The sequence below is a fragment of a genome, unplaced genomic scaffold (genome assembly GCF_019419815.1).
Source record: "Pyrus x bretschneideri cultivar Hongxiangsu unplaced genomic scaffold, Pyrus_bretschneideri_v1 Contig75, whole genome shotgun sequence".
NCBI lineage: Eukaryota > Viridiplantae > Streptophyta > Magnoliopsida > Rosales > Rosaceae > Pyrus > Pyrus x bretschneideri.
Genome location: NW_025999815.1, coordinates 685,618 through 708,632, shown reverse-complemented (window position 1 = coordinate 708,632; position 23,015 = coordinate 685,618). Strand labels below are relative to the sequence as shown.

Here is a 23,015-nt window from a genome sequence, read left to right as displayed (position 1 = left end):
AAAACTGCTTCTGTCGTGTTATGAAAATAAGCAACTGTAAAATTAAGCAGTTTACTATTTGGTAAAGTTTTTGTAAATGTGTTTTTTTTTTAATTAAAAAAAAGAAGCAGCGTCTAAGTATTTGGTAAATTTTTATAAAAAAGTGCTGTGAATATGTTAAATGACCGAAAATTGTATAATAAAAAAGAGTATGATGATATAATAATAATTTATTTTATTTTTATTTTATAATTTATATATTTACTTTTTTTATTTATAATTTATTAAAAAGAGTATAGAGTATGGGGTGTGATTAATTTATATATTTATTAGTCATTTAACATGCAAGAGCAAAAAGGCTGACTTTTTGAAGGCCTAATTCTTTCCATTTATTTTTACATAATCGAGTCACTTAGGGTTTTTTGCTCAAACACCGCCAAAGAATCTATTACATTATCAACCACAACAAAGCAGTTTGTTTTCTCCGTCACCCTCTCTTTTACGTCTTCATTTTCTCCGCTATCAACTCAAACTGATCCTCGAAACAAAATCCGCAAATTGCTGAAGCAGATCACGCGATTTCGGGCTCTTTTTTGCCTGATTTCAGGGTTTTCTTCCTCAACCCCTATTTGAAAAAAATTTCCCAGATCAAGATCGATGGATCAGTCGACTTTGACAACAAGATCCACATCATTATCGTGCGCAAAATAGGGTACGAGGATGGCTTCATGTGGGTCTCCCAATATGTCGAGTTTGATTAGATTGATAGACTAATGGAAAAGGAATGGATTCAAGTGGCTACGGGGGGATGGCTTTAGGTGGGATTCTAAAGCAACCCAGTTTAATATGATAATGTAAATTATTGAATTGCTTAAGGTTAATATGGGTATTTGAAAGTTTCATTAAAGGCCTCAACGTCTTTTGGAAAAGAGGTTTGCGCAGAAGCACAAAAGCTGGGTTTTCAAAGCTAGGAATTGCTGCTGTGGCTTTTTGGTTTTTTTTCATCTTAAACTGTGAAAAAAAGCTTATTCTAAGATGTTACCAAACACAAAAAATGTCTCAACTTTTTTTATACCTGTTTTTTTTTTTTAAATCACAAAAATACCAAACTGGTACTTACTCTGCAGGTTAATCTGCTCTTGGGCTTATTGCAGCAGCAAGCCCCACTTTGGGCTTCTCCTTTGTAGTCAAGGCCCAAATTGACCAAAAGACTTCAAGCCCATTTTGATTCATAAACCTGGTGAGGAGAAATTTGTCCTAGCTAAGAACATGTGAGAACATTTGAACACATAAGCAAACTAATCACACTTTAAAGTAGGCATGCATTCAAAAGTAATTCTAAACCCATGACTTTCAAAGCCTAGTGAATGGTGAACCAGAAAACTCTTTAACAAATTAAAGAGAAGAGAGAGTTTGAGTTTCATTACCCTTGCAGCTCATCCTTGTTTACACAAAGGATTCACCCAAGTGGAGGGCCCTCAAGTCACCTGTTTTGCTTCTTGGATGGTTGCTTCTTTGCTTCCCCTTTGCTCCTTGAGGATTTGAGGAGAGGAACTCCAAGAACACCAAAAGTTTGGTGTCTCTAAGTCTCCACACCAAGGATGAGGTATGAAGATGAAATGGATGACTTAGAGGAATGAACATTGCTAGCTATTTTTCTCTAAGTGTGGCCAACCTCTTTGGAAGACAAAGAGAGAAAGAGTTTTGCTCTTTTGCCTCAAAGAAAACCCTTGAAGTGGTAAAGCTATAAAGTTCCTTTTATAGCACCTATTGGGCTATTTACCCATTTTGTTTTAGTTGTCATACAACTTAAACATAATGGGCCATGTGGACCAAAACTCTTTTGAGCCCCGAGACCCGAAACTGATGAGCGCATATTTTACTACTTATTTTACTCCGAAAGCTACATTTTCTTGTGTTATGTTTGTTCAAAATGAATGCAAATTCATGGTTTTGAGAAAAATATGAATTCAAACCTTTTAAGTTCAATTCAAGTAAAGTAGCTGGAATGTGGTTTTGTTCAGTAAGTGGATTGAGTGGAAGTGTGTTTGTCATTTTTGTAAGTTGAAATTGGTCTTAAGTGATATTCACAAGTTGAGAAATTTTTAATTACATTTTTCTGGCTCATCCAAATCTTATGCAAGTCTTTCCTTCAAAAATTAGAGCAGCTTATTTGGTTGAATTTTTGTGTAGGGATCATATTGTTTTACAAGTCAACAAAAGGTGGAAGACATGCCTTGCACATGATTTATTCAAGTGCACAAAGGCTGGCCTTATCCTCTCATTTACACCGACAGTGGAAAGAAAGGCCTAGTCCAATTTTTCTGGAGCAAACCACCACATACAACTGCAGCAGAGCAAGGGGCTTTAGGCAATCAAATTAAAAAAGAGATGGAAACCTAGCTTCCTAGATCAAATTCCAGTTTGAGGGTCTCAACCAAAAGTATGAACATGAGATATTTATTTGATGATTTTGATTTGTTGTGGAGATTGGTCAAGTTGCAAATCTGGTGGATGTCCATTTGGGAGATGTGATTGTCAGTCAACACTTAGTAGAGCATTGAAGAGGTAAATTGTGGAGGCCTGCTACTGCAATGAATTGACTAAGAAGAATGAGGCTAGGGGTTATGGCAGTGAGATACTAATGAGAAGGAGTTGAAGTTTCTTATGTTTCTCTTCATTCATTCTTGTCAATTAATGGGTTTTAAAACCTTTGTCGGTTACGGAAAAGGAAGGAGAAGTGGAAAAAAAAAAAGCAAGAGAAAAAGAAAACAGAGAGGAAGGGAAGAAGGGAGACTAGAGGTGCGGCAAAGAAGGAGATTTTTCAGGCTTTTTCTAAACTAAATTATCTTCTTATTTCTTATGGAGTCAGTACCAATTTCGATTATGTTTTGGAACTAATTTCATTTTTCTAGGCTACGGTGTAGCCTAACCACGATTGCTTAATGTTTCAGTTTAATTATTTATGAATTTGCATTCCCTTATGTATCATTTTGCTGTGCTTATGAACTTGATTTTAATTCTTGTGATTAGCTGCCACTTGGGTTTGAGTTGAGTGTATGTGATGTGAGTTTACGTAAATGGTACCATGAATTCCTTGTTGTAGATGCCATACACCAGGTTTCATGCGGTCTTTTAGTTAGTTCCCAAATCGTTAATGAACTTGTGTGTGTTTAGTAGTCTAGATGCCATAGATTATTAGCACATATGAGTATACGTAGTAATCTAGATGCCATGGATATTATATAAATTAGAGGACGTAGATCGTCAAGTTGGATGTTTATTCATTAATAATTAACTGTTGGAATTAAGTAGAATTGGTTATGGTGAATCGGATGCTCTAGTGTTTTTCACAATTGAATTATAATTTGTTTACTTTGTCGTTATCATCACTTAGCTAAGTACATTTCATTTTATTTACAATCACCATTTCAAAATTCTTATTCAAATCATCAATTTTTCATTCCAATTCAAATGAAACTTAAATTTAGTTAGATAGTTAGAATTACATTCAATCTTAGTTGGAACGATCTTGTGCGTGCCTACTATATTATACTACGACTCGTACACTTGTAAGTATTAAAATTTGGATTTAATTGGGCTGATTTTGATTAATCTAATTTTAGTAACAGAAACTAACTTGAAAGCCTAATACGAACCTTTCGTGTAATTAATTAACTAATTAATTAATCTTGACCATTCTTAATTAAACCATTTAATTGCTTATCCATCTCATTTATATTTCTTCACTTTCATCCTTACTCAGCATATGATCCATTAGATTCCAATTAGCGAGGCAATGGACGATTGTTACTCTTAATGATTGATTGTGAATTAAAACTACATTTCAATTCTCCCTTTGATGAAGATTAGTGTTTGCTAATCCTCAGGGCTTCCAAAAACCATGAGTGACACCTAGCAGTATGTCATGGCTACCCAAGCTAAGTAGAAGTGGTTGGAGAACCTATCCAGTTACAATTACAATGCAATACGGTCATTCTCTAATACAATACTCTTAATCAAATTGTTTGAGTGATAGTTTGTTTCATGTCTACTATCCAATGCGATACTTCTCTATATGATTCAATTGAATATGATTTGGAATAAACTTCCTAAGTCATAATCGTATGCTTTGGCCAAAGACTCCCGAATCATGTCTTAGAGTATCCTCCATCTACCATGGAAGGTTAGAGATCCTTTGTTGTGCATTCAGATGCCTATATGACTAGACGGCTTGATCCCAACAATGTTATGGATACTCTCGATGGAATGCCTCTGACATGATCAAAGATAAAGGACCTAACCATTAGACATCTATGATGCCTCAAGTCAAATGACTACTTTGCATATTGCAACTTACAAGTTCTTACATGACATGTATGTTCGAACTCTCTTTTGATCGTAGTTCAGTGTACTCGATTACCATTTTGAGCACCTATATGTTTGTCTCAGTGTCCAACACTAAATGACTTGAGACTAGTCACACTCACGCTTGAGTTAACATAACATATACTAACCTTAGCGGATTGTCAATGCCCAATTGGCAATCCTTTGGCTAGGAACATTTTAGGACTGAACATAAGAGAAAGGTCTCGTTAATCTAACTTACTTAGATCATTTCTCTCTTAGATTAAATACATTCCTTGGATTCCCTTATTGCTTAAACACATAATACAATAAATAGTAATTAACAATAAGCTTTGCCCTTCATTAAACATATAATGGTTTAACACAATAAGTATTCCAAAAGCTATTGCATCAACTGAGTGGCTTTGTGGGTATACTTCCAACAATCTCCCACTTGCACTTAAAGCCACCTTCCCATGTATCTAATACCCATCCTTTCCATATGGCGGTCAAGTTGGATTTGAGATATTGGCTTCGTTAATGGATCTGCTGTGTTATCGGCTAAGGCAACCTAGAGGATGTTAACTTTCCCCTCGGTAGTATATCTTCTAATGATGTTAAATCGTCAATCAAAATGCTTGTTTTTTTATAAGCCTTGGGTTCCTTGGCTTGAGTTATCGCCCCACTATTATCACAATACAAAGTTACTGGTGATGTAATGGTTGGAACCACTCTAAGTTCAGTAATGAACTTCTTCATCCATAACGTTTTTTTGCCGGCTTCAGTTGCAGCGACATATTTAGCCTCCATCGTGGAATCAGCGATTACATCTTGTTTCTTGCTTTTCTAGCTGACAGCCTCACCATTCAGAGTGAACACATATCTGGAGTTGGAACTTCCATCATTGATATCAGATTGGAAATCTGCGTTTGTATAAGCTTCCACTCGCAACTCTGATGCTCCTCCATAAACCAGGAACATGTCCTTAATTCTTCTTAAGTACTTAAGGGTTGTCTTGACAATTGCCCAATGTTTTGATCCTGGGTTAGATTGATATTGAGTATTAATGCTCACAACATATGCGATATCAAGCCTTGTGCGTATTATGGCATACATGAGAGTTCCTATGGCTGAAGCATAAGGAACAACACTCATATGTTGTATTTCTTCATGAGTCTTAGGTTCCATGGACTTAGAAAGGTAAATTCCATGTCTCACAGGAAGAAAACCTTTCTTAGATTGTTCCATCTGGAGCCTACTTAGCACCTTATCTATGTACATAGATTGGGATAATCCAATTAATTTTCTAGATCTATCATGATAGAGCTTTATCCCAAGCATGTAAGATGCATCTCCTAAATCTTTCATGTGGAAGGTTTTGGATAACCACATTTTTACAAAAGAAAGTACTGCAGTGTCATTCCCGAATAGTAATATATCATATACATATAACACTAGGAATACAACTGCATCCTTAACAACCTTTTGATAAACACAATTATCTTCTTCGTTTTGAGTAAAACCAAACGATTTGATTTCAGTGTCAAAATGAATGTTCTAACTCCTGGATGCTTACTTAAGTCCATAAATGGACCTCTGAAGCTTGCATACCTTAGTCTTTTCAGACTTAGACATGAAACCTTTGGGTTGAGTCATATAGAGCTATTCCTCTAGGTAGCCGCTCAGAAAGGCCATCTGCATGTTCATTTGCCATATCTCATAATCATGGTAAGCAGCTATAGCAAGCAAAATCTGAATGAACTTAATCATGGCTACAGGAGAGAAGATTTATTCATAGTCAATCATTTCTCATTGCATGTAACCCTTGGCTACTAGTCTAGCCTTATAAGTCTCCATGTTCCCATTAACGCTTATCTTCCTCTTGAAGACCCATTTGTTTCCAACAGGTACTATACCTTCTAGAGGGTCTCTTGCCATCTGTTTGAATCAATATCGGATATTGCTTCAGTGTAGTCTCGAGGGTCTTCATTTGTGTCATTGTCACCCATAAGGTGCAATTCCCTAAAGTCATTATCCAAGCCATACCTCTTAGGTGGCTTGCTGACCCATTCAGATCTACGTAGAGTTAGGGGTTCATGTACAGGGTTATCAACTTGTTGAGTGCTTGTTTATGGTTCATCATTAATCTCATTAATTTCCATCGTTTTACTTGTAGTTCCTTTGAGAACAAATTTGTCCTCTATAAACTTCGTAGTTCTGGCGACAAAGACTTTCTGGTTGTCAGGATGGTAGAACTCATATCCCATAGTTTCTCTAGGATATCCCACAAAATAGCACCTAACTGATCTCGCTTCAAGCTTAGTAGCTTCAAGCTTCTTGACATATGCTTCACAACCCCAAATCTTAATATGATTAAGACTTGGCTTTCTCTCATGCCATATCTCATAGGTCATCTGTGAAACTGACTTGGAAAGTACTCTATTAAGTAAGTAAGCTGCTGTATATAGAGCCTATCCCCAGAATGTTACTGGTAGATCAACAGTTCTCATCATAAAACGAACCATGTTCATCAAGGCTTGATTTCTTCTTTCAGAAACTCCATCAAGTTATGGAGTTCCCGGTGGAGTCCATTGTGATATTATTCCACACTATTTGAGATAATCTAGGAATTTGTTACATAGATACTCTCCCCCTTGATCTAATCTTAGGATCTTTATCTGATTCCCAGTTTGCTTCTCAACTTCATTCTTGAATTCTTTGAACTTTTCAAAGGATTCTAACTTATACATCATAAGATACACATAGCCAAACCGAGAGTGATCGTCGGTGAATGTGATATAGTAGGAAAAGCCTCCTCTAGATGTAGTAGACATAGGTCCACATACGTCAGTGTGGATTAACCCTAGAATTTCAGTGGCACACTCTCCCTTCCCAGTAAATAGAGATTTGGTGATCTTCCCTTTCAAGCAATATTCACAAGTACCCATTTGGTCATTACCTAATAGGTGGAAATATCCGTCTTTCGACATCTTGTGAATCTCATCAAGGTTCACATGTCCAAGTTTAAGATGTCACATCTTTTCTTGGTTAACTTCTTCTCTAGCCCTTTTGGATTTTGAGGTATTCCCGCTTTCAATACAGTGCAACCTACTACTTGTCTCTAGTTGAAAAAGTCCGTCTATCATATTACCATGAGAGATAATACGACCGTTCAAGTATAAAATGCAACTCATTTTGTCAAACAATACTGAGTGCTCATCTCGTAAAAGCATATAGATGGAAATCAAATTCTTTATACATGAAGGAAAATATAAACAATTTTTAAGTTCCAAGACTTCCCCAGAGGGTATTTTAAGCATGTAGGTGCCTACTGCTTTTGCAAAGATCTTAGTGTCGTTCCCAACTCACACAATCATCTCACCATTGCGCAGTGTCCTGTTCCCTGTTAGTCCCTGCAACGAATTGCAGATATGTTGACTAACGCCTGAATCAAATATCCAAGAATTGAAGCTTACTATAAAAGCACTCTCTATGACAGAAATAGTCCCTTCAAAAGTTCGTGTCATAAGGCTCGCAATGCGCACCGTGTATTTCTTCTTCCAACGTTCATCCTTTCCATAATGAAAGCATTTTCATTTGGATTTTCTTGCCTTCTTATTATGCAACCTTTTCCTTGTGATTGCATTCTCACTTCCACTATCTTTTTTGAAACCTTGTTCAAATTCACAATATAGGTTAATCATCTCTGAAAGAGTATGATCGAATCTATTCACTTTATAGTTTACTATAAACTTAGTGAAATCATCCGAGAGAGATGCAAGAAAAAAGTCTTGGGCCATTTTCCCATCGATGGAAGTTCCTAAACTCTCAAGATCTTGAAAGATCCTTTCCATCTTTTGTCCATGTTTTCGGACCGATGTCCCTTTTACCATTTTGACATTCAATAGACTACAAACATTTGAGAATTGTATATTACTAGTCTCAATGTCATGCAACTTATGTAAATTATCAACCATGGCACAAGAAGTGTCCATGTGCTTATGTAGCTTCTTAAGCTCCTCACTAAGTGAAGTGAGGATTAGGCATTTGTTTTGTAAGTCATCCTCATAGTGTCTAGCATAATTTTGACACTCCTCCTTTGAAGCTAGTTTCATAGGAGGTACATGAGGAGGGGATTGCTTGAGCACATACGATATGTTATTCATCTTTGAGACATTCTCAATGTGATGATACCAAGCAAGGAAACGTTAGCTCTTAAGGCTCTTTTTGTCAAGTATAATGGTAGGTGTAATTTTAGGCATGTCGTTAACTACATAACATAACAGAAATCGTACTAGATTGTTGATTTTAAAAACTACTTGATTGGGTCTTAAATCAAATAGTACCACCCACTATTTTTGGCAAATTCCACATACCTCAATGGAATCCGAAAGTTATGTTGAACTCTTATCGGGGTATGGAAGGTCACCATTACCAAGCCCACCTCACAATGATATGATGTTGGTTAGCAATAACAATGATGAGAGAATAACGCTTTAGTCATTTACAACTCTTGTAATTACCCATCTAGTTTGGCCTCTAGAGAATGATGCCTCACAATGATATGATGTTGGCACCATTGCACTTAGTTAAGCCATTCCCACCATGCTAGTTCGTGTAGGGGTTCAAGAATAGCCTCACAATGATATGATGTTGGCCATCCTCGTTGCCTACCTCACCACATCATGTATGTACATATGAACTCCACTTGAATGTAAGCATATACTTTGAACTTCCCCATGATAGGATGAAGCCGGTGTATGAGTCACAAACGATTGGAGCCCACCACGGTGGAAGGCCTATGAAGAGATGTTCAAAGCATCTCTCGCTTACCATCTTAATATTTGTTTTGTTGAGGGAGTAGTGTTGGGTTACATCAATTTCATTTTAATCTTATTAAAAGAACTTGGGCCTATCACAACTATTGGTCCAAGTTTATATGAATTAGTAGTATATAATACTCTCACTATTTCGATGAAACAAACAAGACTATATGGAACTACTAACGAATGCATAGCATCCTCATATGGACTATATAGTCATTTTAGGTCTTAGGATGATTATGATCCATTTGATTTGATTCAACACAAGCCTTATGTTGGACCTTGGGTCTAAGGTAGGTAGTTGTTGATTTTAGTTCCGTGTTTAATCTAATTAAACCGTCATTTTCTATTGGGCGTTGGACCAAACTATTCCAATTTGCATGCAGATAAACAAAAAGAAATACTTGAAATAAAGAGAGGGGCTTATGCCCTTTTACAACACATTTGATGGACTTATGCCTTTTTACAACACATTTGATGGACTTATGCCCTTTTACAACACATTTGAACTAATCAAATTACATTCAAATCTAAACTACTTAACCCAAACATTCATAATGTAAAGCGGCAAATCACATAGCTCAATTATCGAGGCATTTGGTTCATAATCACCATTTTCTTAATCAATCACATTAACTAAGAAAGCAACTTAAACAGTCGGTTTTTGAATTTATAGAATTGATTTAAATGGAACTAAATGAAATGAAAATCCAATTCTCATTAAAGAGACAAAACCATTTTGTTATCATCATAATTTGGGCCGAAAATGCAATGACCTCAACTATTGGGCCACAATGCAAAAACAAAAAACTTTTGGGGTCACTTTGTAAAAACACAAAAGTCCACAACTTTATGTAATTACAAGTAGAACCCAAAAATTTCAACAATTACAAAAACTTCATTAAAGGAGCAAAACAATTTGTCCTTTAGTGATTTTGGGCCCTTACGTAAAAACGTAAATTTTTGGGTCAAAGTGCAAATACACAAAAGTATAAAAAATTTGTGTAATTGCATAAAAGCCCCAAAAGTACCCCCACTAAGGGGTGGCCGGTTTTAGATAGTGTAAAATAAGGGTTGGTTTTGGTGAAAATTCAAAATTTTATAAAGTGTTCAAAAGGTGAAATGTGTTGTAAATATGGTGGATGTCCACGCTGGCTACTAATCCACTAAGCTACAAGTGGGAATAAGGGCTGTCTTCCACTGTCTGCTGAAGCTTGATTCCTACGACTCCTGTTTTCTATATAAATGCAACACACACCAAACATAGTGGTGATACGAAAACAGGAGTCGTAGGAATCAAGCTTCATATTATAAATAAAAGCACCATTTCTGCTCCAAGGATGTACTCTAGTATGGTCATACTGACTGTAGAGGAACCTTGTAAATTTTGTGTCTTGTTTCATTCATTCCACTGCGCACACCGTGGATTTTACAACACATTATCAGCATGAGAAGCTCTCAGAATCTAACCTGTGAACAACCGGGTGTATTTTCGAAATGGAACATCAGTGGTGGCAGGAGCAGCCCACTGCGCTATGCGAACTTTGTTGGCAAGTTCGTCAATCCCAACGACCCTTTCTGGAACGCCGTTACAAGAGTACTCAGGAGTTCCAAAAGTCTCACACGCACCTTTACATGTGTCGCCATCGCCAACCCTTCACTCAGTCGAACACAATTAATTGCTTATCCATCTTATTTATATTTCTTCACTTCCATCCTTACTCGGCGTACGATCCATTAGGTTCCAATTAGCGAATAGTGGGCGATTGTTACTTTTAACGATCAATTGTAAATTGAAACTACATTTCAATTCTCCCTTTGATGAAGATTAGTATTCGTTAATCTTCAGGACTCCCACAAACCATGAGTGACACTTAGCAGTATGTTATGGCTACCCGAGCTAAGTGGAAGTGGTTGGAGAACCTATCCAGTTACAATTACAATGCAATACGGTCATTCTCTAATAAAATAGCACTCTTAATCACATTGTTTGAGTGATAGTTTGTTTCATGTCTACTATCCAATGTGATACTTCTCTATATGATTCAATTGAATATGATTTGGAACAAACTTCCTAAGTCATATTCGTATGCTTTGGCCAAAGACCTCAAATCATATCTCAGAGTATTCTCCCTTCACCATGGAAGGTTAGAGATCCCTTGTTGTGCATTCATATGCCTACATGACTAGATAGCTTGACCCCAACAATGTCATAGACACTCTCGATGAAATGCCTTTGACATGATCAAAGATCAAAGACCTAACCATTAGACATCTGTGATGCCTCAGGTTAAATGACTACTTTGCATATTGCAACTTACGAGTTCTTACATGACATGTACGTTCAAACTCTCTTTTCATCGTAGTTCAGTGTACTCGATTACCATTTTGAGCACTTATGTGTTTGTCTCAGTGTCCAACATTAAATGACTTGAGACTAGTCATACTCACGCTTGAGTTAACATAACACATACTAACCTTAGCGGATTGTCAATGCCCAATTGGTAATCCTATGGTTAGGAACGTTTTAGGAATGAACATAAGAGAAAGTTCTCGTTAATCTAACTTACTTAGATCACTTCTCTCTTAGATTAAATACATTCCTTGGATTCTTTTATTGCTTAAACACATAATACAATAAATTGTGATTAACAATAAGCTTTGCCCTTCATTAAACATATAATAGTTTAACAAAAGCTATTACATCAAATGAGTGGCTTTGTGGGCATACTTCCAACATCTGGACCTGCAGTCTAGCCTAAAAATAAAAGACAATTCATTCTTTTGTTATTAATGTTATTGGTGCGGTATAATCGCCAATCATATAGTGTGTGTGTGTGTGTGTGTGTGTGTATCAATATGAATGGTACAATTTGATCACCTTCACCCTTTATATATTAATATATGTGAAGGCGTGACACTGTTGCCCTTCTTATAATAACAATTATTATCTTTAAGTTTTGATATTTATGTGAATGGTGCTGAATTAAAGCCCTTGCCACAATCATTACTCATTTAAAGCAATTTATTTATAGTGGCTGGCATTACCGCCCTCTTCTTTAATTTATTTATTGTACTACATTTTGTTATGATGAGTATAACAAGGGCCTGAAGTCCCTTGATCAAATTTGAACCTGAAGTTTTTTTTTTTATCTTCATCATATAAAATGATTGGAACTGAAGTTTCATCATATAAAAAGATCGAACCTAGATTTCCTTGATCATCATCATATAAAAGATTGGGCCCAAAGTTCCTTGATCTTGATCAAAATCAAAATCTGAAGTTTGTGAATCAACTGAGAGAGCAGCAGTTCCTCAACTAAAAATGACAGCCATATGCGCCTCAGTCCACAGACTATTATATGAGGGTCAGAAATTCCTTGATTCATGTAAATGAGGACCATAAGTTCCTTAGTCCATGTACAGGTTAAGTATGGGTATGATTTTCAAAAATATGAACCTAAAGGTTCCAATGATGTCGATATTAAGAATAAATTTTGAGTACATATGTATAATGCTTTGATCTTAAGTTCAAAATATGAATAATGTTAAGAACTTAAAGTTTTAACATTTTTGTAGGCATGTGTTGTGCTATGAATTAATTATCGCAAGTTTTTTCATACCTAAATTTCTTCAATTTGGAACAAGAAAATGGTGGATTTAGTAAAACTCGATTTGATTATCATCGACATATTAATGGAACCAGAAGTTTCATGCATGTATAAAACCAGAATAGAGGGAACTTTTCTATGTATATACACGTGCATATACATAAGTTACAACTACAAAAAAACAAACAAAATAGAGGGGAGCCTTCACAAAGGTTGCCTATGTGAAGCCTCAGTACTTGGCAGAACCCCAGAAGGGAGAGGCACTGAAAATTGTTCATATAAAGCCTCAATATTTGGTGGAAATTCAGAAGGAGGAGGCACCAGAGGTTGATCAATTAAAGCCTAAACACTTGGTACAACACCAGGCGGTGGAGACAATGGATGCCTTCATAACAGAGCCACAAAACTCTGATGGTCGCTTTGAATACGACTTTTGGATTCTTGTAGCTGGTCGAGCTTTCTTTTCATGCTCGTCGAGTAATTATTTGCAAGCATGTGCAATTCTATATTCTCGTGCTTAAGCCCTTTAATCTCTTGTCTAAGGCTTGCCACCTCAACCATTAATGATTCAACTTGGCGAGTTTGAGCAAGTAGATGTTGGCCCATATTGGATACAGAGCTTGCACACTGAATACTGAAAGCCAAAGAGTCTTTGAACAACCAATATATCGGATTGTTTTGAAAGTTTTCTTATATTCTTGGGAGTGAAAAGATTTATAGCTACTACTGTGGCAATTATATCATTCTTTATCACAAAGTCACCAACCGTAAGAGGATCATTAGAGGATAAGAATGATGGGCACCATATATTGTCTCGAAGAGGCACGTCTGCATCTTCCACAACGTTTAAATTGAAACAATGGTCAGATGGACAAGCCATTTTCAGAAATGATGAAAGAAAAGAAAGCAACATAAATTAAAATCTCAGAGATACAACAGAAGTAATTTTCATAGGCAGACAACTTTCCGAGCATGCTTTTTCGATACAATTGATGCCTCTATAAAAGAAGAGGCAATAGGGACACTTGTTAAAAAAAATCAAAGAGACACCACTCTCTGAATTTCAAAAGATGGACTTTCCTGAATTAATTTCATTGGCATTTTTAGACGCAATTTCAGTTTTCTAGATATCAAGGACAACTTTGTCAAAATATCTTTGGGAAATTTGAAAAGCGTGAATTCTACTGTTCCAATTACACCACTGTTGCTGACAAGTGTGAAGGAGATGTTCCCAACAGCACCACTACCTACTATTGGAAAATCCTTATATATGTTGACCTTTGTCCTCTATGGCAAAGCAGATCTCCAAAAATGTCTAACTTTTATTTCTTGATGAGAATGCATCTTCAACCAAGCCTCTTAAAATACTCAGCTTTCCTCCTCTCTAAGAAAACCTCTTCAACCAAGTTGCTCAAAATACCCAACTAATTTACTTAGAAAGAAAATATTTTTGATCAAGAAGCTTTACATCAGCATCAAATCCTTGTGTTGTTTTTCTTCAAGAGCAAAAGTATCTCATATCATCAGGGTCGAGAGCAAGATTATCTCAAATCATGCTTTACCTAAAATAAAACTTCTGGTCTAGAATTAATTGCCTAGAACCTAGGCCTAATTGCTTACTTTGCATTGTTCTCGAGTAGTCATCTTCAATTATTGTTGGAGCCGAGTTTCAAGTCTCCAACATCCCTAACAGTTGGTATGTTATTTGCTCTTTGTACTGAAGCTGCCAAGTGTGGATGAGTTACCAAGAAGTGATGCTTTGAAGGACCATTCAAAGGCAAAGGTTGCACACTACTTTTGCTATGTGCAGGAGGCTGAAGCTGAAAGATCAATGATGATCCTATAGAAGTTCAAAGGGAGAAGATGAGTGGCTGACTAAGTGAATGGAAGACCAAAGTTCAATGATGGGAATCTTACTCATAGCCCCAGCAAACTCTACCGGTTTATATTATTCCGATGATGTAAAGGTAATACATTCTTCACGATTGCTAATAAACTATCAAATGCATTAACAAGTTACAAGGATGTCGTATGGATTGAAGTCTCAAAAAGATTGTCCATGGACTTGACACTACTAAACTACTGCATGCTTAAAGCATGACAATCGCCGAATGGATTCAAGTTCTTCCATGGACATGATAATTTTAATATATCTTATGCCTGAGGCATGATGGAGGTATAGATTCCAATGATTCAACTCCCAGAAGTGGAGATTAAAAATCCAATCTCTTTAACGCTCTAGAGGAGGTTATGATCCAAATTCTCCAAACAATTCATCTAATAAGAGATGATTGTCCTAGAAGAGACAATGTAAAGCCCCTGATGAGGCAAGGATATCCAAAGTAATGAAATGCTTATAAATATGCATGCACATGCACATGCACATGAGAATTATGGGTTCACAAATTGATGATTAACAATGTTAATTTTGGTTTTACAGTAGCTACTAAATTTATCAATGAGCCGTGTTGATATTGAGTCACGTTCTTTTGTTCGTTGACTAAAATGAAAAATTATTGGCCAAAATAGAGAAAGGCAATTCCATTACAATTTATTAAGAACGTAAACAAATGGACCTATAGTACAAATCGCCAAATGATATTGAACCCAAAAGGTTACATATGGGCATTTGTAATATAGTGAACTACACTCATATGATATGACACAAGGTTCCTAGTTGAAACCTGAAATTATGATATATTCCTGTAAACATGATTTCCCATTGTGAAACTTGTTCATTTAAATGGAGAATTATATATTACATGAAACTTTATGAAATGCCTGAAGCATATCTCCATAAGTAAATCCCTCAAGTATAAATGGAAGCAAGTTTCTTTGTATAAATTTCAAAAGAGAATGTGTCATGGAGTGTAGAAAATCCCTGAAGGACTCAAATTGCTTGAAGAAAGTCCTGGAAGCGTAAAGCATAAATTATGTACTCAATACCAATAAATGAAATAAATTGCGTTAGTGACTACTATCATTATGATATTGTTGCAATGTACTAAATCTCTTGCAAGAGTTGATATTAGATTGGGACTCCTGAAGAGTTTAGAAAAATTATAAAGTGTTCAAATGAATATTATCTCGAGTTGCAGATTGAACAATATGGCAACACGAATGTCACACCCTGGACACGGGGTCAGCAGAGAAATAAACCCGGCGCCCGGTGCGCGAATAAAAGTAAAAATAAAACAGGAAACAAACTTCTCTTAAAAAATAACTCCAAAATCTTTACAAGGTATTCATAAATAAATAAAATCCTTGAAATCCTTTGTCTAACACAACCTCAACTCGTTTACCCTTCGTTAATCTTGTACCAAACTTGCAAGGACTAAAATATATAGGGTGAGCGAAATCATAGCTCAGTAGGGACATAAGTCTTATCAAGGATAATTGTCATGGCAACTGTGCAGCAACACACACTAGATTGTCCTGATGGACAGTCTTCTTCAATACACAGCATCTCGGGTTCAAACATTTTTTTATCCTCCCATTCACTTGGTGTAGCTTAAAATAATGATCTCGTTTGTAATAATAATAATTAAAAAAAGTATGCATGTTAGATTTTTGGTCCCTGGAGCAGATTTCTGAAGAAGATAATGCGCAGTTCATTCAAACTAAAGGAACTACGGTGAAGGTACGACACTTTCGTTATTAATATACCACTGAGAAAATAGAGGGTTCATTCAAGCATCAACAAATGACGATTCATCAACTGAAGTGTCATGCTACATCAAAATTTGGGGCTCCATTTTCTAATTTCTGCTCTAAAATCAACCTCCTATGTATACCGATTTTTCACCAACAGATCTCCCTCAAATTTGAAATGACGAAAGATTATTTCCATGTGAAAGAATTCAAGGGAAAGATCACAGAGTGCCCCGGACATAAGTGAAACAACTGCATCTGACTGAACAAACATCTGAAACGATGTGGATTTTCATGGCCAACACCTTTTACCACAAGCCGATGAACTTCCACCAAATCCCTCCAACTCCAAGCCAAATAATGATGTTGACGACGGATATAAGGAATCCGTAACCCCACCACTTGGCAAGTGGAACGTAGTTAGCACCATAAAAAACAGGTGCCGACCCAATGCCGTAATGGGTAAGACCACCCATGAGGTTGGAGAGGAATGCAAGCACCATCGCTCCAAAGTATGGAGGAGTACCAAGAGCGGTAGAAACAGACAAGAAAGCTGTAAACATGGCACCGATATGAGCAGCTCCACTGGCGAAGAAGTAGTGAGAATAGAAATATAGAAGAACCAGAATGCCAAAAGATGCTTGCCATGAAAGACCCAATCCGCCAACAAACTGTAAAACGAGCAGAATAGTTGTTAATGATGACCAAAGGTAAAACCTACACTTTCAACATAAGAATTTCTAACATATACATGCATATATATGTACATATATTTAATGGGTTAGGATCTGGGGACACACTTTTGACCCACATTTTGACACACGTTTTTGTGGGGCTCATTCCATAACGTGTTTCAACAATCCGAACCTTCTATTTTTAGGTCTTCCCTCAAAGATATGTCTACCAAAAATCACCCAAATCTAAAACCATATTACCGTTGAATTAAACTTAGTATTTCTTTGTAGAACCGTATTTGTCCATTTTATTCACCACAAATAATTGTGTTATCTATTACCGTTGGATTAAACTTAGTATTTCTTTGTAGAACTGTATTCGTCCATTTTATTCACTACAAATGAATGTGTTAATAATTTTGGATTTGTCTTTTTTTTTTTTTTTTGCAAGGATGATCTAGGAATGATGTACTTAAATACAGACGGTTCAGATCGTTGAAATACATTATGAAATGAGCCCTATAAAATGGGTGTCAAAAGCGCATGTCCCCAGATCCTAACCCATATTTAACACTGGTTTTCTCACTATTATCAAAGTAAATTGCGTGCACAGGGCACATCATATCTAATTTGGTCTGAGTCTCACGTCAGAAAATTCATTAAGGTTGAGGTCTTGTAGCAGGAGACACAATATTAGTGCGCCAATGCATATGCTTTAATAGAAGTAGATAATCTAGCAAATTGTAAATACAGTAGTTTATGCCAGTAAACAAAAACATCCCGAAATCAGATGATGGATAACCGGCAGATTGACTTGTGAACTAAACAATTCTGAAAGGACCATAAATTAAGTTAGGATGAACCCTATTTTATGTTTCTGACCTAAAGTTTTTCACCACAGAAATCAACTACATTTATTACTTTTAATAGTGGTGATATCAGAAGCATGCACGAGTAAGTGACCAGAAAGCGGAAAGAAAGACAAACCTTAACTACGGTCTGGCTAAACCAAGAAATAAGACCGTATTTGTTGAGATACCCAGCCATTGCAATGAGTGCAGCAAACCAAGTAAGTGTATCCCAGGCCACTGATTCAGCTAAGCACTCCTTCCATGTAATAACACCAGTCACGAGGAGAACAGATAATCCAAGAATAGCAGCAGTAACAGCATCCACACTCAAAACTCCTCCAAAAATCCAAAGCCCAACCTGATGTTCTCAGAAAAAAAAGAGGGTAACTATGAGCATAGATATTTTAAATGACACAACAGATTTACATATGCATCCAAGACACTTGCATACACGTGTTAGTAAGGGGATATAATTTATGACAACCAAGTGAATATTGCTGCACTAGTATTTCATGCTAAACTGCTAGAATAATCAGCACATAACCCCTACGCACGCCGTTGCAAAGGTGGTCAAAGGGAACACCAGCAACGTTAGGTTACCTAAGCACTAATTGACTAAATCCCACCCCATGAAAAAAACTTAAAGTAGACGAGTCAAATTTGCAGGTGCTGAATACAGATCATGTCAAATGGGCATCTATATAAGAACCATTCTAGTGTATTCTAAATGGCAATTGACAGGATGGACCAATCAAATTGTCTAAGAAACATGCAAATTCAAAAACTAAAGGCACATACAAACTTAGAACATTCAGCTTCAGCTTGTCAACGGAGATCAATGACACTGAATGTAAGCATGCCGATGATAACCAATTAAATTCTTGAAACTATTCAATCCAGAAACTTGTTACAGCCTCTTTCGAGTGTCGCTATTCAATGTTGAAAATCATTGAAGTATGCTAAAGTAACTCAATGCGGTCGTCCTCAATGCATTTATACACCATACCCACTATTGTCAAATTTAGCTCATAAAGCAACTTCAAAACATACCCAAATTTGAAGCACACACAATCTACGAACAAACACAAGAAACTAACAAAAAAGAAGAAATGAGTACCGTAAGAAACAGTGTGCCGGCCATGATAATCTCTTTGTTAGACATCGGCCCCATCTTCTCCAGCCTTTCCCTGGCAAGCTTTGGCGCATCCGGGCTGCTCTTCACCTCCGGCGGGTATATAATGTACAACAACAACGGCACCACAATCAACGACACCAAACCGGGGACAATCGCCGCCTTGGCCCAATCCGTCCACCCAATCGTCTGCTTAATCGTGTTTAATGTCAAGTTGGCGCTCAAGGGGTTAGCAGCCATGGCCGTCAAGAACATTGCCGATGAAACCACCGAAGTCTGGAAGCACGTGAGCATCAACCACGACCCCAACTTACCCTCGGTCCCGTCGCCAACATTGCTGCCGCAGGCGACGCAGAGGGACTTCACCAACGGCAAGAAAATTCCACCAGCTCTGGCCGAGACAGAGGGGATCGCCGGTGCCAACAAGGCCTCGCTGAAGACCAGACTGTACCCTAACCCTAGAGAGGAGCTACCGAAGAGGGAAACGAACTGGTACGCAATTCGATTTCCGAGTCCAGTCTTGATGAAGCCTCGGGCGAAGAAGAAGGCGAGGGCGATGAGCCAGGGGATTGGATCTCCGAAGGCGGAGAAAGCGGCGGCGAAAGTCAGCGTTTTCGTGAGGACAGAGGCACCGAGGCCGAGCAAGGCGACGGCTCCGAGAGGCAGGGGCTGAGTAATGATACCGACGATGGTAGCGAGGAAAATGGAGAGGAGCTGCCACGCGTTTTTAGTGACTCCGGCAGGAGTGGGAACGAACCAGAGAATAAGTCCAGTCGCAATGGACGCGATTAGAGGCGTCATCGCCGCGCCCTGCCATGGTTCCTTGGCGGGAGTGATGGCGGACCCGCCGCTGGCTACAGTGGCCTTGACGGAGAAGCCGCGGCGGGAGGGAGTGAAGTCGCGGGTTAAATTGGAGAGCTTGGGGGAGGAAATGAGGGGGGAGAGGGTTTTGTTGAAACCGAGGGCGTCGCTTTTGAGGGAGTTTCGACGAGTTTGGGAGGCGGGAAACGGCTTTAGTACTAAAGATTTGGGGAAGGGAGTGCGGGATCTAAGGGAGGGGAAGGTGGGGGTGGTGGCGGCGGTGGTGAGGGCGAGGGACGCCATCGGGATGGCGGAGGATGGGATCTGCTGCGGTGGAGCTCAGAGAAGTAGCGGGAGCAGGAGCAGCAAGTGTTGGTAGTTAAAGAGAGAGATTGTCGAAATGGAGGGGCTTAAAGGGGGAGGGGTATTTATGTCAATGTTGGAGAGAAATGTGTGCTGTTGAATTGAGATCTGACGCCTGGATTGGTGATTGGAATGTACGCAGCGGCTTTGGAAATGTCGTCCGGACTGGCTGGCAGTTGGTAGTTTGAAAATCGAAATGTCCGTCCAAAGTCTTTTAACATCATCAATTTCTCAAATTTTACGAATTTAATAATATTTCTCTTTACTTATAGGTAAGAAATTTTATATTTGATTCTCGTTAAAGACGAATTTGAATTACATTATTGCTAGCCATTGTGAGGCTAAACATATTCTCTTCCCTAATGTAAATAATGTTATTCAAAAGAAAAAAAATCATCTATTCCTCTTGACTTTCGATTCTTGTGAGAAGAGGATCCATATGTTGTGTGACATAATCTAATAATATACTGTTATATTACATGACATAATCTAAGCAATTGAATAATAGAAGAGGATCCATATTACATGACATAATCTAAGCAATTGAATAATTGAAGAGGATCCATATATTACGTGACATAATCTAAGTAAATGAATAACTGAAAATAAAATTTATTTTTATTATTATGTGATGTTTTAATTTAATAATATACTGTTATTTGTAAACAGATACTTTTGTGGACATATTCTATGTGAATCTATAATGACAATAAACACAGGTTATCCGTATTATGCAAATCTTTATCTTCGACGTCAACCACAAGAGCATTGAGGGTTCTCGTTGACTTGTGCCGGTGGGGAAGTTCATGTGGCAGAAGCTGAGTGGATAACTTATAGCTTTGTATTGTTATGGAGAAGGAGAGGAGATGGACGAATGAAAAATGATTTGCTCCACGTGGTAGTTGGAATTGGTAGGGCGTATTTGTCTGGTCGTGGAATCAAAAGGAAGGCAAAGGACTTTCTGACTGTCTGGGAATAGGACTGTTGGTCCTATGCCTCTAGGCCACTAATATAAGGAATCTAAAAAGACATAAATGCCCCTAAGAGTGTATGAGTGGAAACTAACATGCACCACACAAGTGCACGTGGGCTGCATCTCCCCATTGTTTCTTCGTAACAAACTTGAACCAAAGGACTTAAGATATGTCATTAGACTCATTACTTACTAATGGTTCAGGATTCTAAGAAAAATTGTATATTTGTCAAAGTTTTATGTTATATTCTCAAAATTGGAGTATGTGTTATTTGTTACAATTTTCATATTACACATTGAGACTTTGAAATCATACTAGTTTATGCGTTTTAGCTATTTAACTATATGATCCTCTATTAAATTGGTTAGTGGGAAATGTGGTATCAGTCTTTCATCTGACCTAGATGCCTTGCAAAATTAAGAGGAAAATGCAAATCCTCTGGCTCTAAGATGACTATTTGTTATATAGGTGTTGGATGACTTTTAGGTTAAGGTGGACTTGGGCTTTGAGAACGTCCTCTTGTCTCATTTGGTGCTGATTCGTACCAAGTTCCTAAATATCTCGAAAGAGTTAGCTTGTCTTAGGAAATACCCCAATAACATCAACGATTCGAAGATAGCATGATTGATCAAGATAATTACTTGCTCAAGTAAAGCATGGTATGGAAGCTAGAAGATTATGAGTTTAACATGAGAGAGAAGAGATTTACATGGTTGCATGACATTCTTGGCCAAATAACCTGGGCTTTCCTAGGGTGATAGTAAGACTTCTAATGACTGGGATGCTTAATAGAAGGTTGAGGGAATTGCTAGGTTGCATGGATGGTGATCCTTGAGGCTTGAAGTATGCTTCTAGACTAAATGGAACTCTTTGAGCTTATTTCCTTACTTCTGGACTAAATGGAACTCTTTGAGCTTATTTCCTTGGTGGTTCTTTCCCCTGCGTTCTTTCCATCTCTCTCCATGTTACCTCTAATCTTTTGTCTGTGTTCTCTAATGGCTTCCCCTCCTTTTGTAAGTGAAGGTTTCTTCTCTAGGCTTCAAAGGAATTTCCCTTTGTGGCTTGGTCTACCATTCCTTTCTCCCTAGCCCTCATATTATTTCTGTTTTGGTGTAAGGTAGCTGCATTGTTGAGACCTGTAGTTTGTATCTGTGCAAGCTGGGAAGGGAAAGTCAGCACTAAATGCCTGACTTGTTGGGCTTAACCTATATTTAATGCAGAAATCTAGTTTAGTCCTAACTAAGAAGGTTGGTTTGCTAGGGAAAGGGATAAACTAAGCTAGTTATCTCTTAATGTTGCCTGCGTGAAATGCAAATGGTATGGGCTTGGATCTTTAGGCCCTCAAGCAACACAAAGTCTTCCATGACACCGATTCCATATAGGCCCAATAACCTTCTGTAACCATCCACACTACAATCCACTTGACAAGCCCCGAATATGTGACTTGGGCTTAGCATGAATAATGACTAGCATAAGGAAGCATGGTGTGAATATCTGGCTTAATCATCATGGCATGGCATGTTTGTAAATATATTCATTATCAATCCTATATCTTGGCATATGTTTGGGCTTGAATGTAGGTTTTGACAATTGGGCTTTGAGACTTAGTTGGATTGGTGTGTGACATTTTTGGGCCCTAACACTAGGCAGTGCCGATCATTAGGGTGCGCGCGAATTTGATTGATTTGGTTTCACTACTAAGCATAACTGCTTGGGTGACGAAGCAACAGTTGTCGCGCCAAGGAAAATATAGTCGTCGGAAACATTAGGCGGTGAAGAGGACGTCATGCAAATTCTATCACGCAAAGC

At 37.7% G+C, this 23,015-nt stretch overlaps 1 protein-coding gene across 1 annotated transcript; it reads right to left on the bottom strand.

Annotated features, from left to right (window-relative positions):
* Positions 1-16,390: 16,390 nt before the first annotated feature.
* Positions 16,391-20,269, bottom strand: LOC103955931 (dicarboxylate transporter 1, chloroplastic). The gene is made up of 3 exons (XM_048574816.1): positions 19,054-20,269; positions 18,073-18,294; positions 16,391-17,082 (listed from the first exon to the last, which is right to left on the bottom strand). The coding sequence occupies exons 1-3, from the start codon at positions 20,170-20,172 to the stop codon at positions 16,720-16,722; spliced, it is 1,704 nt and encodes a 567-aa protein (XP_048430773.1). The 5' UTR covers positions 20,173-20,269; the 3' UTR covers positions 16,391-16,719.
* Positions 20,270-23,015: the final 2,746 nt, after the last annotated feature.